At 34.8% G+C, this 21,265-nt stretch overlaps 1 protein-coding gene across 4 annotated transcripts in view; it reads right to left on the bottom strand.

The window, feature by feature from the left end:
* Positions 1-21,265, bottom strand: part of RNF13 (ring finger protein 13) — a 132,440-nt gene that overhangs the window by 41,136 nt on the left and 70,039 nt on the right. For 3 of the 4 annotated variants that reach the window (XM_067737515.1, XM_067737517.1, XM_067737516.1), the window contains 2 exons: positions 7,273-7,360; positions 822-912 (listed from right to left, as the gene is read on the bottom strand). In XM_067737515.1, the coding sequence (XP_067593616.1) occupies positions 822-912; positions 7,273-7,360 (179 nt within the window). Of the gene's footprint in view, positions 1-821; positions 913-7,262; positions 7,361-21,265 lie in introns of all 4 variants that reach the window. The other variant, XM_067737518.1, reaches the window with a different exon arrangement.

A 21,265-nucleotide genomic window follows, 5' to 3' on the forward strand; every position in this document is an offset into this window, starting at 1 on the left:
GTTTTGGGGAGCTGTTTCATGGAAGAAGCTCTGAAGTGTTAATTTAATTGCACTATTTCTATATAAGATAAGACAGTTGTGCCTTAAGTTAGTTTCAGTCTATTTGTTACCATGGTAATGAGATTTGGGGGAGATATTCCATAAGAAATTTCTAATTCCAAATCAAACTTTTTAAACTTGAAAACAAACTTTCTGTGTTTGTAAAAGTTAGTCACTTAACACACTGTGTTTTGGATTCTTTGTTTATAAAATAACATTTCTTTTTAATAAAATACAAACATGTCTTAATGAAAAGTATCATATAAATGTAAATCAGGGACTTCCCTGATGGTCCAGTGGTTAACAATCTGCCTTCCAATGCAGGGGACAGATGCGGGTTTGATCCCTGGTCGGGGAACTAAGATCCCACATGCTGCAGGGCAAATAAGGCCACGTGCCGCAACTACAGAGCCCACACGCCCCAACGAAAGATCCTGCGTGCTGCAGCTAAGACCCAACACAGCCGAAAAAAAGAAAGTAAATCACATTGCTTCTAAATACCAATAGTTTGATTAAACTATAAAAGTGAAAGTTTTTTTTATCTTTTTAGTAACATGGGTGGCTTAATCCCTCTAGCATAAATGTATTTGCAATATGCAATCCTACACAGAACAAACAGTACAATACAGTAAGTCTTAAAATCATGACATAAGAAGATATAATTTAGCACGATAGAGTACATTCTAAAACAGAACTTTGATTACAACTAATCTTATATAATTCTACCCTAATAAAGACAATAATTTTTAGCTACATGATTATTTCTTATATCCATTACTTACCCTTTTTCATACGTGAACTCATCTTTCAGGGAATTAGCTGATGATTCGCCAATAAAGACAGATGGAATGTCAATTTTCTTTAGTACCTCAACTGTATAAAACAATAATAAAATTATTCTTCAAAGCCCATACTTAGTGTAAAATCAACTTAACCTTCTTCATAATAACAGCAAATACAACTGGAAATAATTACAATCAACTTGAATTATCTATTAGTTGATTTTCCAGATTGCACATTTATACCATCATCAAAATGGCTGAGAAACATTATTACATTTACAATAACAAAAGCTAACATTTTGCATATAACATTACCGCACTACCTCAATAGTCCTGAGATTGAAATATAACTCCTATTTTGATTATTTCCATTTGATTTATTTGATTTATTCCTCTACAAACATAATTAACTATTAGAAAAGGAAGAAGAGGAAGAAATGTAAAGTGTTTTTTCCACTCATAACTTAATTCCTAAATGAAAAAGTGAAAAAAGCTTTTTGTTTACATACCCATTCCCACGAGAGGTGTAAGCCAAAGAATGTAAGAAAAGACCATTTTACAACAGTCTGAAAAATGACACCACACATCTAAGGCTTTACAGAGTGAAGGGCTGACAGTTCCGAAAGGGCACAGGATAGGGAAGCTGGGTAAATTTCTACTTCCTCCTAAGCCTGGAGTTCATGATAAAGCATTGTGTTTTGATTTGTGTCCTACGAAAGTTTACTTTTACATCTATGGTAAAAAAAAAAACTAAAATCAAATGCCAACAAAAAAAGAACTTTGCAAAAATTACCCAGTACTCGAGAAATAAAAAAAATCATCTTACTCTTCCTGTAGAAAAAGCAGCCATATTTTTAACTGCGAGTTATTTTAACAGATTTGGCTTTAGAGGAAGTCCATTTGCCTGCTTTTGTTACATTTTTTGCAACAACTTTGTTCTACATTTCTTTAAAAAATGTATATTAATTATTTATTTAAAAGGGGGGGGTGGATACAAGTAAAGAAGAACAGAACACAGCCATAATCCTTCCCACCCAAAGACAAGGCTTTCATTTCAAGCAATATAAACAGTTCTTTAAGTTTCGACAAATGCATACAATTATGTGAGCACCACCACGATCAAGATAAAAAAATGTTTTATCATCCCTCCAAATTCCCTCATGCCCCTTTATAGTCAACCCTCACCACAACTTCGGCAACCACTAACGTATTTTTCTTTAATTCTTATAAAGACAAGTTTTAAAGTTTTAAAATCTTGGTATCCTTAGTACATTTTTTTTTTTCGTTTTCAGATTGTTTGGATATATGCAAATAAAATCATTCATTCCGTACGTTCTCTCTCTTTCTGTCTCTCTCTCACACACACACATGCCCATATCATATAAACCCTAAGAGGGAAGGAACGAAAGTGGTTAGCAGAGGAACACTTAATCACTATCTTTATATTACTAAGATCAATAAATATTTAAATTTTTGTATTAATGGGATCATCTAATAATGGGGAAAAAGTATAGGCTTTTTCCACTCAATGGTATACCTCAGATATCCTGTCATGTCAATAAATAAACATCTACCTCATAATTTTTAATAGCTACAGAGGTACTGTTATATAACCATATATATTTTAGGGAGATATTTTCTGTCATGCTAAGAGATCTTTCTCTTTCACATAAGTTTAAATTTTAATTTATTTGATAATTAAAACTTGGAATTGTATACCCTTTGTAAAATGCTTTACCCTTTCATGAAACTCTGATAAACTCGAGGAGGAATTTTTGGCTTGTAACTACTGGCTTAGAATTACTGGAAGCAACATAACTTCCCTGAGTTATGATATCTAATGAGATGTTAAAAGCTCCTCACTTTAGTCAGAAGATTAAGAAGGGGGAAATGAGTACACAAATATAAACAGCCATCCTGGAAACTCTGCAACATCAGTTATCTACTGAAAACAAAACCAAATGTTTTAGTTCACAAAATACTTTAAAAACATGAAATCTTAATTCTGATCCACAAAACAACTCTGTGAAGTATGTGTGCCAAGTAGTATTATCGTATCACAGACAGATTATAATTGAAGCAGCCAGCCCCAACCTCTCCAGACGCACATGTCCAACTGCCGGTTCAGTTTTCCCATTTGACTGTCTAGCAGATGTTTCAACCTTAATGTTTCTCAAACGGAATCCTCACTATCTCTTTTCCATTAATCAGTTCTACTTCTGCTCTTTCTCATCTCTGTAACTAACTATTCACCTAGTTTCTCAAGTTAAACATCTTGGAGTTTTCCTTGTCTCCTCCCCTTCTTTTATTCCTTATATCAAACCCTATCAACCTCAAAATATATCCATAATCCTATCACTTCCCATCACAGTCACCGCTAATACTCCAAACTGCCACCGCCTCTTGCCCGGCTGCTGCACCGATGTTCTAACTGGTCTCTCAGTTGGCACTCTTGCCCATCTCTCACCTTCAGTCTATTCTCCAAAGAACAACCAAAGTGATCCTTTAAAATCTGTCAGATCACCTCACACCTCTGCTTAAAACCCATGTAAAACAAATCCCAAAGTCCCACAAGACCCAACATGATCTAGTCCCTGGCTCCCTCTCCAACTTCATCCCCTGCAACTCTCTCTCTCCCTTGTTCATTCTACTCCAGCCACTGTGATTTTCTGCCACACCTTGAAAACACCAAGTATGCTTTATCTTTGAGCATTTGCATTTGCCTGCCGTTCCCTTTCCTCGGAATATCCTCCTCCAAAAATATGCATGGCTCAGCCTCTCACTTTAGACCTATGCTCAAATGTCAAAGCCTCATAGCAACCTTCTCTGATCACCCTATCTAGAATAGCTATCCTCCTCTCATCCCTGTCACTATGAATCCCTTTAACCTGGCATGTTTTTCTTCATAGCACTTACCACTACTTGACATATACCATACCTCTTTGATTATCTGTTCATTTCCTCTCTTCCACCCTAGAATGCAATAATAACAATAATAATAACGGCAGCAATAATAATAGCAGCTAAATAACCATTAAATAATTACTAAGAACCAGGCAGTCTTCTAGATGTTTTGTATGTCATAAGCAACAAACCAGTGAGTTGAGTACTATTATCATCCCCATTTAACATATCAGAAAAGTGAGGCATAGAGATGTTAGGTAATGTTCCCAAGGTCACATAGCTGGTAAGTGGTGGAGCTGGGATTCAAACCTTGTAAGGCAATACTCAGAAACCATACTCTTTAACTACTGCATTCTGCTACCTCAATGAAAAGTATGAGCAAAGCCTTAAAACTGTATCATTTCCTGCTGTAGTCATGATGCCTAAAAGACTGCTTGATGCAGAGTAGCCTGTCAAAAAATATTTGTTGAAGGCAGAAAGCAAGGAAAAAAGGAGAAGAAACAAACCCATACTGGTAACTTGCCCTATTTATACAGCTAGAAATTTGCACAGCCTAGACCCAAACTTGAGGCTGAGACTCCTAATGTAGATTCCTTCCACTCTGCTATGGCATGGGTTTTCTCATATACCTTCTTTCATATGATCTTCAAAACTTCGTCAGGTCAAATAAAAATTAAAATTATTCACACTTTTACAGATGAAAATAAAGGGCCTGGAAAGGTTAGTAACTTTTCCAGCAGCACAGGTCAGTTCATATATCAACTAACTTGGAATAAACCCACATTTCCTGGTCTTGAAGCTTGTATTCTTCCCCACCACATTCTGCTGCTGCCTCCTGAAGATGACAATTGTGATTGACTCACTGAGCTAATCCATCCTATGTCCTAGCTGAAATAAGAAACAGATACATTCCTGTGTGAAATGTTGGCAAGAGGCCTTTAAAACTTCCTTTTGTGTCCAGATATTAGAACCTCTGCTCTTAGGGGAACACATGTGGCTATGATCTAAGCCTAAAAAAGAGCGATAGATACATGCTTCTTTTAATAAATCTGTGCTTTCCTTTCCTCTACCAAGTAACAGCAAAGATGAAAATGGTAAAGATCTTTACAACATGTTGGATATATGAATGTTCAAACACATACACACTCAAGGACAGAGCAAAATGTCATGGAAAGTAATCCAAGCAATGAAGTCAAGAACCAAAATTCTGAACAATCTTTGAAATATAATAACTCAGTTGGAACATTTCCATAGCAACAACAGGATTATATGGTCATGTGCTACTTCTAATATTTAGCACACTTTCCTTAGGAACTGATATGATAATCACAAAAAGGTTTTAGTACAAAGACAAAACAGGTGTTAAGGGGAACTGACACTTTCATCTTGCAAATTTTTTATTAAAAGCGTGTCAAAAGAGTAAATAGTTTACAAATACTAATCATTGTATTCAACCCAGAACCCCTGAGAAGGTCTTGAGGGTTGCTAAAACCTAGGCCCAGGCCTTCAGCAAAACACACACAGAGTAGGTAACTTGCTCAAAATTATACATTCAAAACAAGTAGGAGCTCACATTTGAATTCAGGCCTATTTTCAGAGTGTGTACACTTTCTGTTTTGCCAGTAATGTATACAGGTCACAAAAGTGACTAGCCTGAGAGGTACTGTGTAGGATAATAATTGTTTTTTATGGGAGGTGATTAAAGGAAGAGAAGACAACTGTGTCAAATCTGTAGTAAAACAGTACTAGTTTATTTGATAAGTAAAATCCCTTCATCAAGTCCTCTAATTCCTAAACAGTGGTTATCAAACCTTTTGTGAAATGCTAGAACCTCTTAAGGGTACTTCATGCATTCTACAGTTATGATTTAATCAGCTAGAAGATTAAAATAATAATTTAAAATATAAAGAAACTAATGGACTTATCGCTAAGTTTTACTTTTTATATATTGTAATTTTGCCCCAGATTAAATTAGGGGTAAGAAGGAAAAGAGTTCAACTCAACAACAACAAAAAATACTGTCTCATGTTATAAAAAGATTTTTTTGGTCAAGGAATCCAAAATATTTCCTATTGAGGATGCAGTTATTTAAAGTCCTAAATACATTCCAATGGAGTATATCAGTCCATAGCTTTAGGGCTGCTCTTTGCTGCAAACTCTTTCTTGCATATATGACTCAATTCAACTTAATAACAAGAGGTATTATTGTTATATACTAAAAGGAAAACAAAAACAAAATATTTAATCCTGAATGTTGGCAGTGTATTTATTTAGTGTATTCTGGGCTCTGAACCCAATTGCCAATGTGTGTGTGGATCTTCCCACACCATCAAACAACTCAACTCAATTCTGACATTGTCTACCTGGAGATATAGCATCAGATTCCACAGGGTAAGGGTTCGGTCTCACAAGAATCCCCATCCCCCACTTCAGACACCAGCCACAAGTCCAAGCTGTTACCTGTGCTTCTGACCCACCCACCAGCTATGGACTGGAGGTTCCAACAACCCTTACTCCATGGGTTCAATTAATTTGCGAAAGCAGCTCACAGAACTCAAAGAAACATTTTATTTACTAGATTACCAGTTTGTTATAAAAGGATATAATTCAGGAACAACCAGATGAAAGAGATGTATAGGGCAAGGTGTATGGGAAGGGGTGCAGAGGTTCCATGGTCTCTCCAGGAGTGCAACTTTCCCAGCATCTCCACGCTTCCACCAACCCAAAAGCTCTCTGAACCTGTCCTTTCAGGTTTTTACAGAGGCTTCATTACATAGGCATGACTGATTAAACCACTGGCCACTGAGGTCAGGGGGTGTGACTGAAAGTTCCAACCTTCTAATCACCTGGTTAGTTCTCCTAGCAACCAGCCCCATCCTTTGGTGGAGTCCAAAAGTAGTCTCATTAACATAAAAAGACACCTTTAACATTAAAGTAAGTGAAAGGATATAGCTTAAAAATCAGTCTGATTAAAGCCAGTTATTTCATTAAAATTGGCTCATTTTCCCTACGAGCTAATATTTAGTAAAGAATAAGGAAAGACATTCCCATTTTGAATGGAAAGCTACAGGCATGCCAATATATGTTAAGGGAGTAATAATAACCAACTGGCATTAAGAGAGCACAAGTATGTGGCTTTGAAATTCCATAAGAATACAGTAGCTACTTAGTATTTCTGCATATCCTAAAATTTAACGTTGTGAATCTCTAAATAAATCACAAAAATTCTCCTATGGCATCCTTAACTCAATATGCTTATCTTTATTTAAAGCTTTGGCTTTCCTTTGGTTTTTTACCAAAATATCAATACATCCTATAAAATAAAACACATAGGTTAAAAAACAACAGCGACAAACTTCAGCAAAGAACAAGTCAATTCCACTTATATTGTGAACAAACTTATCCCAAGAGGATTATAAATTGGAAATTATCTTTCTGATGGAGAAGAAATTTTGCTTTTTAAACAAAAAAGAAAAGAAATTCTGGTAAGTTTTAGTTTCGAATGATTGGTCAAACAGGAGAGAAGAAAAGTGATACCTGTACTTACTGTCGTTGGATCCCATGCTAATGAGGTCATCAGAATCAACATTGTGAACTATGGCTGCTTTGTATCCTGCTCTCTGTGCATTTAAAACCTGCAAGTCAGAAAACAGTCGTGATATGAGGAAGAAAGTGCTTTGTCATAGGCCCCGCAACTTCAGCAAACTTAAATCAACGAGCCCATAACATACAACTAGAACTAGATTATGTATATATACAAGAACAGATCTCAAGTGTGTTCTTGAAACATAATGTGTTTTACAATTGATTATCAAGGACTTCTTTAGATATCTTCCTGATTTCACTCATGGTACTAAATGAAATGAGAGGCAAATAAAGGACAGAGACACAAGCTACCAAACCAAAAGGATCCAAAGCAATAAACCTGTCTGGCTCTAAAGAGGTAGAGACTTGTGATCAGGCTCTTGAGAGTCGTCAGCCCTTGAGAAGTCAAATCTACCTCTGCTACCTACGAGTGCATTAAACTTGGGCAAATTCTTTTTCTTCCTTAATCCTCAGTTTCCCCAACTTTAAAATGAGAATGGCAACAATATTTTTCACATATGTAAAACAATTTTTTAAATGCTTAATACCATGCCTGATACATAGAAATGAATCAAATAAAAGCTATTCTTATTATTAGCATGATCATCAATGATTTTCTTTAAAAGTCCTTTCTAAAGCTTTGAAAAAATTAAAAATAACTCCAGCTTGAAGTTGCTTACTTTGCTTCTACTAGCTATATAATCTTTCCTAAAACTAGTCTCCAAAATAGTAAGCTTCGCACCATAAGAATATGGCTAGATGTGTGGAAGGATTTTCTTACATGAAAGATCTGAAAAGTATCCACACATGTCACCACACCTCACTTTTAAAATAACAATCTGTTTTAAATAAAAATAAACCCAGACCTAACTCCTTTGGACTGTTTGGTAAAAATGAAGGATCAGATCATTATTTGCATACTGGTTAAATAAAATGAAAATTGGGTATGCAAATATATATATATATATATATAAAAAATAGTTTTGAATGCTTGAAATACTTTTGAATACTCTGAAAACTATATACATATAATTCTGGATACTTAATATGGTAAGAAACCCTTGAAATTCTGTTTTAGTTATCAGCATAATAATGATTCAAAATTCTACCGTAATTCAATAAAGATAAGACCTGAGTCAAGCTCCAAAGAGGAAGGGAAAGCCCAAAACGTCGAGTTCCTGAGAGTAAAAGGAATGCCCAAGCGTTCAGCAGACTGGATTTGAATGCTAAGTAAGAAAAATGAGGCTCATGTATTCAACCCCAATCAGGTAACAGTAAAATTCTCTTCTACATTACCACTGACTTCTCTACAACTACCTCATAAATGAAAGCTGGAATTCTGAAAGAGACAATAATGTGCATTAATCAGGATATTTTTATCCTACCACCAAAAACCCCTGAATCTGCAGTGCCTCAAAGAATTAATATTTTGTTCATCTTTATAGTCTCTACAGAACCTATGAAATAATATCCTGACAGAACAGGCACTCATTACATATTACTAGAATGAGAAAATTTATAAAATATGTGGTTAAATTAATAGCTCATATTATAACATTACAAACACAAGAGAGAAAATAAGGCAGTTTTTTTTTAATGAATTAAAATAGCATAAATAGTTCACCAACATAGGACCTACTGCTCTAATGTTGGGAATAACAGCAAGAAAACCAACCAGCCAACAAAATTGTTACAAGGAATGTTTTGCAGTCATGCAAAGAAAAGTCAATAATCAAAAAAGTAAGTTTACTATCTTTTGTGATGTGTGCATGTTTTATTTTTAGGTGGATTTTGTTTGTTATACAACTAAAATTTAAGAAAATGCCAGCCTCCACAGCCTCTTCTCCGTAGATTTTACTGCTTTCCAAGGGGAGGGGAAAAAAAATCTCTCAAGAAGAATAGAATAGCTTCTAAACTTTATTTCTTATTTATTACTTATATATTAACCTATTATTTATTCATTATATTATCATAGCAGAACAGACTCCACTTAGCTTTTACTGAAACAAAAGTATACTTGGTTGGGGTTGCTATTAGTTTATCTGATGCTTTAATGACCATTTAACTGTTCCCAAAAAAAGCTAACGAAGTAACTAAGGAGAAATGTTTCTTTCACAAATCCAGAAAACAACTGTTTCCAGAGATACAATTTAAGAAATATAAAATTTATATCAAAAGTTGTTCTCTCCTAATATAAAACTTAAGTTTTACATTTCTTTTTAAAGCCAACTAATACACAAAGTCATTGAAATTACATGATTTAACTTGTTTCCCTGAAAAATATATATTTGTGAGCAAAGATACATGTTAAGATACAGGGTAGATGGTCTCAGGAACCATGATAAAGTGTATGTAAAGAAACATAGTTCAGTTCAGTAAGTGTTTGCTGAATTTACATAACAAGTAAGGTATTGTGTGTTGGGCACAATGCAGAACTCAAAGGTGAATCAGAAACAATCACTATCCTCAGAGATCTGGACACTCATGGATATCCAAACAGATCCGGTGCTTTCTAACCTATCTGCTCATGCTATCATCTCTGCTTGGAATAGGCTTTGTCTTCTGAACGCCTAATCAGCCCTTTAAATTCCATTACCTCCATGAAGCCTGCCTGTCCTGTTCCATGCCCTGTTCCACATGCTGTCCCAAGCACCCATATAACTGCTCCCTGCTTAGTATTTATATCAATTTGTTATCTTATATAGTGCCTTACAGTTGTTAGGGGAAGCACTGACAGAAACCGCCCACCCTGGCCAGGCAAGGTAATAGCCACTTGCATGAGTTATCTCACAACAGGAGATTCTGGTTAGGAACACGGAACTAACAAGCTACCACCAACCGGAAGAATTCGGGAAAGGTCAAAAGGAGAGAAGAGACGCCAGTCCACATGTCCTACCAACCTCCCAGAATCCTTCTTGATGGAATTCATCTTGGCTGAGTGATGCATGTGCCACCAGGAAGGACCCTGAGTCAGAATGACTGGCCGGAGACAACCCAGAAACTAACCCCATCACCATAAAACCCAAGACTGTGAGCCGCACGGCAGAGCAGTCCTCCTGGATTCCCTGACCCTGCTGCTCTCCACCCAGGCACTCCCCACCCCCGCCCCGAAAAACCCTCTTGCTTTGTCAGCACGTGTCTCTTCAGACAATTCATTTCTAAGTGTTAGACAAGAGTCCACTCTTGGTCCCTGGAAGGGGTCCCCCTTCCTACAACATACTTACGCATTATATGTACCTTCCCATTTACAAAACAGGCCTTCATGGGGTCCTTAAATATTCTGCAGTCTATGTGTGAATTTTTCCAGTAAGAAGGGACAAAATAATCATCAATTTTACAAGAGGCTTTCTGAACTGCAAATTGTTAAGAATGTAAGTTAATGGATTTACAACAATCTGCTATGTAACTAAATCTAGTCATTATATTCTTAAAACTGCATTGAGCAGCTGAGGAAAACTGTTTCTTTCACACATCCAAAATGCAATTGGTTCCATAAATATGATATAAAATTATATCAATATCAAAAGCTGTTCTCTAATAAAATAATAAAATTACTTAAATAGAAAATGACTAAAATAGGAAAGAATTCTGTAAGCACAAATGTGAATTACAAAAAATAGAAACATGTTTTCAAAATTTTAAGAAGGCTTCCCCAAGGTTTTTGTTGTTGTTATTGATTTTTTAAATAATGAAATTAAATAAAAGAAACACATTAACATATGGATCAACAGGCTTATGAATACAAACAAGGAAAATATATCCATGTTATGAACTATAAAAATCATGTGTCAGTCAAATTAAATTACATTTTTAACTAAGCAGCAGCTGGTATTTTCAAAAACACATGAGGCAGAAATAAGACCTAAATCATTCAGTATGCATGTGCAAGGTTTCACATTCATAAAATGCAACCTCAAACACGTTGTCAGATGGAGGCAAAGAACTCAAAGATTCATAAATAAAAAGCGGGCACAGTTAACAAACCTAAATTCTAAAACAGCCATCAACACTGAAAATTGCATGAAAAGGCCTTCTGAATTGAACTACAAATCTGCCTTTTTAAGGAAACTGATTAGGGAGCCATTAGCTCAAATTGTGGTAAATGTACTAGTTTACATCTAATCAACAAATTAGCTGCAATTAAGTTACACAGACCAGGTAGCACCTAACCAAGAGTTTTAAAGAAATATGGGACTGCTGTCTTGATATTATAAATAGCCAGTATGCCAGAAGATAGTGGACTGCTAATGGAAGAGGCTTCAATAAGACATGTTCTAAAAGGAACCCTGGGAATGACACAATAATTCATCTTATTTCCAGACTGGACGAATTGGTAAAACACTAATAAAAGAGGCATTGTAAGAAGAAAAAACTGATTGCACTGTCAAGATGTCCATACTTCATTAATGACATAAATGTACCCTAATCTATCCTTGTTCTCAAAAAGATAATAAAACCAAAATCCTGCTGCCTTAATGGAAATCACAATACTAGAAATCTAAATTTATATTTTAAAGTATTGCCTTAAAAATTAACAAAAGATAATTTTTTCATGCATCTTAGTAAAAATGTTAATTATCAGAAAACTAAGCCTGACATCATCTTGAAAAAAGAGATGTGAAAAATAACATTTAGAGCATTATGAATGCCAGACTTCATGTTTCTTAAGGAACTACCTTGTTTATTGGTATATATCTCAAGCCTACAAGAATCTCTCTCATATAAATACTTGTTTAATCAAACTAAACTACAACTAAGATAACTATTACCCAGTCTTACCCAGAAAGATATATGCCACAAAAATGAAATTTCCTTATATTTATTGCTTAGTTCCCCCTTAAAAACATGCCATCTACTTCAGTCATTGTAGATAAAAATTTTTCTAAAACATTTTCCATTTTCCTAGCTGTCTCAATTAAAAGACACCAAATGCGATTTGACCTTTTCCAGTGACTTGGGGATCATCATGAACATGCTTTACTGGACCCTAAAGGGTTTTTCTCCTTCATGTTAAGTGTCAATGTCACTTCCTCTCTCTCTGTGCTTAGACTACCAGTAGTCATTCTAACCTTGCTCCACCCTTATATTCTTTTTTTTTTTTGCGGTACGCGGGCCTCTCACTGTTGTGGCCTCTCCCGCTGCGGAGCACAGGCTCCGACACGCAGGCTCAGAGGCCATGGCTCATGGGCCTAGCCGCTCCGCGGCATGTGGGATCTTCCCGGACCGGGGCACGAACCCGTGTCCCCTGCATCGGCAGGCGGACTCTCAACCACTGCGCCACCAGGGAAGCCCCACCCTTATATTCTTTTCTATAATAGAGAAACAAAGAAGTAAACCTGATAAGAATTCTATTCTTTAAACAAAAAATTAAGTACATAAAAAGTTCCAAGAAAAATCAGGAAAAGTATATGGTTTCAAAGCTGAAATTTTGTGACATTTGTTATGGTGGTACAAAGGCATGTTTCCGTCTCTTATTTTAGGTTATGTTCGAGAGCGTTGACCTTTTGATTTATGGCATATTACAAATGTACATGTTTATTTATTATTTAGGCTTAAAGATAAGTTGTATTTATTTCATTAGAAAATTCTGGTGGTAGGGCTGGTAAAATCTGTGTTTGTATGCAAAGCCATACTTACCTGTTTCAAGTAGAACAGAAAACAGAAGCCAGAATCCTTGGAACTTTAAAAATTAATTAAAGATTTTATGTTATGTCCCAGTGGCAGCATTTTCAAGTCAATCTTAGTACATGGAAAAGCAATTTTTAAATATCGAGGGTATTGAAAACTGTAGGTAATAAAACAATTTAGTGGACCTGGGTGAACTTTTTTAATAAAAGGAAATTTCATTTACCAGAGTATCATAGCTAATACAGGTAAGTACTGTTTCATGAAACTTTATTACAGGCTGCATGTTGTATATGTACTGAGGCATGAATAAAAATAAATTTCTTAATGTGGGTTGCAGTCAAAAAAGTTTGAAACCCATATAGTGAGTTTTTAATGTTCTGTAGGTTGTCTGCAATCAGAAAAGAGATTTGTGCTTTTCCACTCATTGCAACAATATTATTCTGTAACATACCATCACAAAATCAAGGTCATTAACTTTCAGGTCTTTGAATGTGGCTGTTTCTAATGAAGTTTTAATATTATATCTAGTACATGGTTAGTACTAAAGATTAAAACCAAAAATGATCCTTTTTTCTTAGTGACATTAAGAAAACCCAAATAAACCTTTATGTGTAGCTATTTCTGATGTTTGCTATTGATTTAAAGATGTTTTTCTTAAAAAAAAACTTTTACTTTTATATAATGAACTAAACCAGTTAAAATAAACTATATCAGTTAAAAGCTGTCTAGATTTTTACTTTTGAGAATTGCAATTTAAATTTAACAAAGGTATCCATAAAATATTCTCTAGTTACCTATGTACTGACTATATTAAAGTGCAAATTAAAATGAAGGATCCAACCTAAGTTCATATTTTTGGATACTGATAGGATTCATATTCCAATCAAATCTTAATTATTTCTCATCCTAACACAGCAGAAGCTCCATTTTAACCCACCCACCACTGTTAATAAAGCTTTTTGGAAGAAACTGTTGTGCAACAAAAGGATAAATCGAAACTTGCTATCAGCCTACTAGGAATTTCCAAGTAATGACAAGGATTCATACTGCACTTGAAAAACAACTGATGGGGCAATGAGACTTTGATGCTCAGCGCCACCCAGTGACAGATCTCTGAGCATACTCCTCCCTTTACTGCCTACTCATTTTGATGTTCTAAGCACTATACTGTAAGCTCAGCACACAGAACGGCATAAAACATTAAGTCCTACTCCCAAGAAACTGAAGTGAGAAAAGATATACCCATGGTGTTTTTTTAGGCTAGAATCAAGCGAGAGAAAGAAAATATTACAGGGCAAAAAGAAAGAATCTATAGTAAAGAAATAGGAAATGCATAGTACTGTTGGCTGGGGTTTGCCCTGGCCTCAGCAAAGAATCTTTCCTATCACAAGCTTTTCAAACACAAGACAGAAAATGAGCAGCTTTAGTTAGCGATCACTTTGTGGTACACTTGACATCACTTTATTAAAACATTTGAAATTATTGTAAAAATATTCCAAATAGGAAGCTCCTTCATGAAAATAAGATATTAATACTAGTTTAACACAATCTGTAAATAAAATAAAATCTAAAAGATTTACCTACCAAAGTCTTCAATGAAGTCTGGTTAAAGTAATTAACAACATTAACTAATTAACATTAGTAACAGGTCTCTCTTAAGCTGAAGAGTACTCAGATATTTATTTTACTATTTAAATTGTACATACATACATTATGAATACCTTTTCTGTGAATGCTATGTTTTAAAACACAAAGGTAAAAAGCCAAAACAAAAAAGCGTAACACAGATACTGATGGTTTTGGAGCCTGGCCTCTTCTGTCCATCTTGGCTATACAGTGGGTTTTGGCACTTCCAGCAATCTGAAAACTGAAGCTTCACTTTACTGTCCAACCTCTATGGATCCTCTGCAGAAAATGTAGTATAACTCTGCTTCTAAATCTTTCCAAATGCCAACTGAAAAAAATTCTCTGGAAAACATTTTCTTTACTTTCAGAACTGGCAACAGAAAGCAACCATGACTCAACCATCAGCCTGGGCACAAACTACCCTTTTTCCCAACTTGGATATCTAACACAGAAAGAAAGTTGTTTTCCCTATAAGGGAAAGAGATGAATTAAAGAAATTAATGGGGAACTTAGAGAATAGAGATAATTTTCAAAACCTAGTTATGATCTTCTTTCATCTGAAGTAAGAAGAAATTAAGAAGTAAAATCTCTTTCTCAAATGATCAAAGCAAGGCAGATGAGAATGGAACAACAGTAGAGAATTCAGAGTGTGAATGTAAAAACTGTTAATTCTATCTACAGGATAAAAATTCCTGGAAACATTACAGTACAGTAGGGAATAATCAATTGTTGAAATAAGATCCAGAACTGTGGCAAGCAATCCTGCCAAGATTAAATCCAACATAATTGTTTCCTACAGGTTATTTTAGGATCACTACAGGCCATGTTGGGAAGAGCTACTCTATGGAAGACGGTATTAGACCCTAAAGATGTTTTCACTCTCATTAATAGGACTTCAATGACATAAGCCATCTTTCCCTCTTTCTTTAGATCCCATCTTTCTTCCTTAACTAGACATTCTTCATTTAATGTGTATCTGAGTAATATGAATAACTTGATTTTGAAGCAAAACAATGTGTGTGGAATCTATGACAAAGGAGGTAAGAATATACAACGGAGAAAAGACAGTCTCATAAATAAATGGTGCCGGGAAAACTGGACAGCTACATGTAAAACAATGAGATTAGAACATTCCCTCATACCATATACTAAAATAAACTCAAAATGTATTTGAGACCTAAATTTAAGAACCGAAACCATAAAACTCCTAGAAGAGCACACAAGCAGAACACTCTTTGACATAAATCAGACCAATATTTTTTGGCTCTGTCTCCTAAGGCAAAAAAAATAAAAGCAAAAATAAACAAATGGGACTGAATTAAGCTTAAGGCTTTTGTACAGCAAAGGAAATCACTGATAAAACAAAAAGACAACTCAATGAGTGGGACAAAATATTTGCAAATGATACGATTGATAAGGGGTTAATATCCAAAACATATGAACAGCTCATACAACTCAATATCAAAAACAAACAACCCAATTTAAAAGTGGGCAGAAGACCTGAATAGATATTTTTCAAAGAAGACATACAGATGGCTAACAGGTACATGAAAAAATGCTCAACATTGCTAATTTTCAGGGAAATGCAAATGAAAACCACAATGAGATATCACCAAACACCTGTCAGAACGGCTATCGTCAAAAAGCCTACAAATAACAAATGTTGACAAGGATGTGGAGAAAAGGGAACGCTCCTGCACTGTTGGTGGGAATGTAAATTGGTGCAGCCACTATGGAAAACACTATTGAGGTTCCTCAAAAAACTAAAAACAGAACTACCATATCATCCAGCAATTCCACTCCTGGGAATATACCCAAAGAAAACGAAAACACTAATTTGAAAAGATATGTGCATCCCGATGTTCACAGCAGCATTATTTACAATAGCTAAGGTATATAAGCAACCTAAACGTCCGTCAATAGATGAATGGTCAGAGAAGATGCGCTATATAACTGAATATTATTCAGCCATAAAAAAAGAATGAAATTCTGCCATTTGCAACAACATGGATGGACCAAGAAAGTATAAAGCTTAGTGAAATAAGTCAGACAGAGAAAGACAAATACTCTATGTTATCACTTATGCATGGAATCTAAGAAAATAAAACAAATGTATATAACAAAACAGACAGATTCACAAATATAGAGAACAAGCTAGTGGTTACCATTGGGGACAGAGAAGGGGCAAGATAGGAGTATAGGATTAAAATAGATAAGCAACAAAGATATATTGTACAGCACAGGGAAACGAAGCCAATGTTTTATAATAACATTATGAAGTATAATCCTTAAAAGTTTTGAATCACTACGTTGTACACCTGAAACTAATATAATATTGTAAATCAACAATACTTTAAAAAAAAAGAATGTGTGTTGAAGAGCTATGTAAATTAAGTTACTGGCATTACATTCTTTCATGAGGTTAGGGTAAAGTACATGTAATTTACTGTTTTTCATCTTTTTTATTTATTGAATGTTACTTTCCCAGTAAAAGAAGAGAATTTGCTTTGTTGTTTTAATACTGAATAAATTTGTATATAAAGGAATCTAATTATTAAAACACAGATATTTTTATCAAAGGGTAGAAGAAAGGAATAAATGAATAAATTAAAGAACTAGTAGCACAAAGCTGTTTGAACCATATATGAGTAGAAATGTTTCCATCCACCGAGTATTATTTAATTAATGAAAACTTTGATACAGGATTCTGAAGTAGATTAGTAACAAATGCTATAAGTTACTTTGTAGAAATACAGAAAAGAGTAAGAAAACTTAAATAATTATATTAGATGATTCTGAGATATTTGAGAATTTAATTTCTACTCAAGCTCATATCTACTTGCTTATTAATACTACTGAAATAAAAGTGCAGTTCTGAGAATACCATGTAATGTATCAGCCTGGAGGCCTGAGAGAGAATAATGAAAGGTAAGCCTAGAAAGAAAAACTGGATGCCTATTTTGTAAGATGATAAAAGTTCACTCCAAAAATTTTATTCCTTGTTATTATGATAATAAAGTCACATAAATAATCCAAAAAATGTTTATTTTAACTTTTAAATTCTCATAAAAATTGGGACCTAGAGAAAAATGTTTGTGGAATAAATGAATATCTAGGTTTAGAAATATTTCCAAGAGCATTAAGTGAAATGAACATGAAGCCAATAAAAGGTTCCAATAATACTGTTTATTCCCTAATCCAGTTAAATTTAATTGTAAGCCCTTAGGATTTTCTAAATTAGTTCATTCAGCAAATATTTATTAATCATCTACCAAGGGCCATACAATGTATTAAGCATCTGAGTTGTAGAATCTAAAACACTATCTTTTCCCTCACAGAGACTGACATGGGATTAAATAAGTAATATATAAAAGAAGAAGTGATCTATTCTGCCTTGAAGAAAATCAGGGAAGGTTTCAGATAGGAGATGAAACTTCATCTTAGACCTAGAACAAAGTCAGATTTCCCAGACAGACAAGCAGAGGGAAGATATTCCAGATGAAGGACATGGTAGAAACCAAGACAGACAGGGAGAGACTGCTCAGCACATAAGGGGATTTGTAAAGTCTTGACGATTAAGGTAAGGGGACAGGCAAAGTAGAGATGTGACTTTAGACAGAGACAGAAGTCAGGTCAAGTAGGGGTTTGTACCCCAGCTAAGTTTGGTAAAAGTCACATTCCAACAGAAAATGAGTACCAATATATTCCTTATCATCTTTAATCCAAATGTAACTCCATCTAAGCCCCCCCTCAAAAAAAATGTAGAGGGAATAATATCTAAGTCCTTTCAGCCTCCTGCAGCTATATTTTTCAAAAATAATCACTAGAAAATGGTAACATAGAAGTAAAGAGGTCAGTTTTAAAAGTTGGTGAGTCACATTGATTAAAGAAAAGAGCCAATTTGCAGATAGTCATACAAAGAGAAGACTATTGAAATGATTACTCAACAGCACATTTACTCTAAAACGTAACCTCACGTGAGTTGAATTTTTAAGATCAGAGTATCATAATTTTGATCAAAATTTTATACCTTAGGTAACTTAGAGCCAGGTTTAACATCATGTGGCTTTGTCTCTACTACCAACATGTGGAACTGTAACCAAATATATTGTTCTTTAAAAAGTAACTTTCGCTTGTTGATTGCAAAATACAGTTCCATAAACAAAACCCATATATATATATAAATGTTAATTTTATTGCAGAAGTTTAGAGATTATAATGACAGCATTTAATTTAAGTTTGAGTCTGTGTTGGACAAATATGCACTATGCTTTACAAATGATTGGAAAATCAGTTTTATTTGCCTCCTTTTTTGACATTGGTTTGATTTTTGTTTGTTTGTTTAAGTAAAAATCACTAAACTTGTGCAATGGTAGCATGGAAATTACCTGAGGTGTCTTGTATGACTGTGCTTTGACAAGGGTGGACATAGCTTAAATTATAAAAACTAAAGATTAAAGAAAAAGGAAGTATAAGTTTATGCTGCCTATTTAGAAGAGAACTTTCATTCTTCATAACTATATAACATTATAATGCCACTGATTCATAAGGGGTTTAACTTAATTCTGTAGGGTAGGACACCGGCATTATTAGTGTTCATTTTATATCTCTAATGTTCTTGGTCTTACTGAAACATTTCAGTATACAAAAATACTGCAATATTAATACCCAAGAGAAAAGCCATCATAATGTGTATGCTGCTCATTATGATCAGTGTGGTACAATTTTTTAAAATAAACTATCATGCCCTTCAAAAAAACAATCACTAGAGCGTAAAGTGGTAATAAAATTCAGCAGAAGTACATGCATTGCACCATTTCTGTTTACCAAGCTTCCCTTGAGTTCAGTTAAAATAAAGTAAATTGACTATTTGAAGAAGTTGTTGACTTAGCATTAAAACCATAAGGTAGAAATATCTTGGACTACAATGACAGATTTCTGATAACTAATGTTTATTTGGCTATAAACACAGAACTCTGTATAGTTTAGAAAAGTTCTATTTTAAGTGATTATTTTAATGTTCTTGAAATAACCAGGTATTTTTACAAAATTTAAAAAAATTTTACTTCCCACTGGGATGCCAATTCAGGTCTTCTGAGAACTCTCTGCCTCAGAATGCTACAAAGTCATTTTTCTAACTAAAAGATTTAATGAAGCCTTGACTTATTTACCAAAGAGCCAGCAATGTTTTCTTAATTTCAAATACTCACCAAAAACTAACATTTCCAAACAATTGTATTTTGGCACAGCGAAGAACAACTGCACAAAGATAAACAAAATAACATCGCTTTGCTTTTCCTCTAAAGCCAGCGGTCCCCAACCTTTTTGGCACCAGGGACCAGTTTTGTGGAAGACAACTTTTTCACGGCTGGGGAAAGGCGGGGTGGAGGGGCTCAGGCGGTAATGCAGCGCTGGGGAGCGGCAGATGAAGCTTCACTCCCTCGTCCTCTGCTCACCTCTTGCCGTGCGGCATGGTTCCTAACAGGCCTGGGACCCTGTCCACAGCCCAGGGCCCTTGGGGACCCCTGCTCTAAAGAGCTGTATTTTTCAGATCATACAGTTTTTGTCAGTGTGAGTAAAAGTGACTGTTTTCAGATTAAGCAGCTGGCATGTAATCAACAGTTCTTCTTACTGGCCTTCTGGACATTCCACATATCCAAATACTGACTCTGAGTATGAGTTTTGCTGTATCTCTCCAAGGCAAGACAGATTAAAAGGTTCAAATGTGCTTCTCTTGACAAAAGGTAAAAAAATTAAAACAGTATTCTATCTTAAAATGTTACAAATGATTCAATTTCCTACCCTCCAAAAACTGTTAATTGCATTTCAGCTGTATTATTGGCTACCCCGAGTCACAAACCACTTGGGATAGTTTGTATATAGAAAATCTGCCATTTCCTTTATTGTTAACACATAACTTTCACTTCATCATTTACTTTTAAGAAAGAATAAGAGAAGTCTAGGTTTCTTTAATTACAGCATAATATTCGTCTTCAAAAAAATCTAAAGAATTATAAAAAGTAAACCCTGAAATGTCCATCACCATTAATCATTTGAAATATCTTGATACAATTTTATTTCGTACTTCTTTTCCCTTCTGCTATCTACAACGGAAAGAGTTCCCTTCTCCAAGGAAAGCTCTGTAAAATAGGGCCAATTCTTATTTGTCTGAGATAATCTGGGTATCACTTTGGATAGCAGGCATGACAAAAAAACAACCTTGCAACTACTCTCAACTGTAGCACACAGTATGGTGCTGAATTAAGCTTTTCTCAGTACTCAGTCTCAGGATGCTACATCAGGAATAAGAAAATGAGCTATTTTCTTAAGTCAGTGTATTCACATAAAACTGTGGCTAAATACATGAATGAACCACTATTGATTATCTACAAAGAGCTATTTATTTGCAATTCAGAAGAGAAGCACCATACATAAATTGTAAACAGTTAGGTTCCGTAACATACTTAATACAAAACTTAATCATCAATTTAGCCCAAAAAAATACAGTCATAGATTTCTGATCTGAAGATTATATCTAATAAAGCTAAGAGCCAATCCACCAGTAACCACCCTTAGAAAGGACATTTTCTTTGGGATGAGACTCCAGATGTTTCTCCAGTAATCATGATGAATTTATCCTTATCCATTCACCCTACACTTGATAGGTGATTCATAATTCTTATCCTTGTACATTTATGAAA

This window comes from Pseudorca crassidens, chromosome 5 (assembly GCF_039906515.1).
Source record: "Pseudorca crassidens isolate mPseCra1 chromosome 5, mPseCra1.hap1, whole genome shotgun sequence".
Taxonomy (NCBI): Eukaryota; Metazoa; Chordata; class Mammalia; order Artiodactyla; family Delphinidae; genus Pseudorca; species Pseudorca crassidens.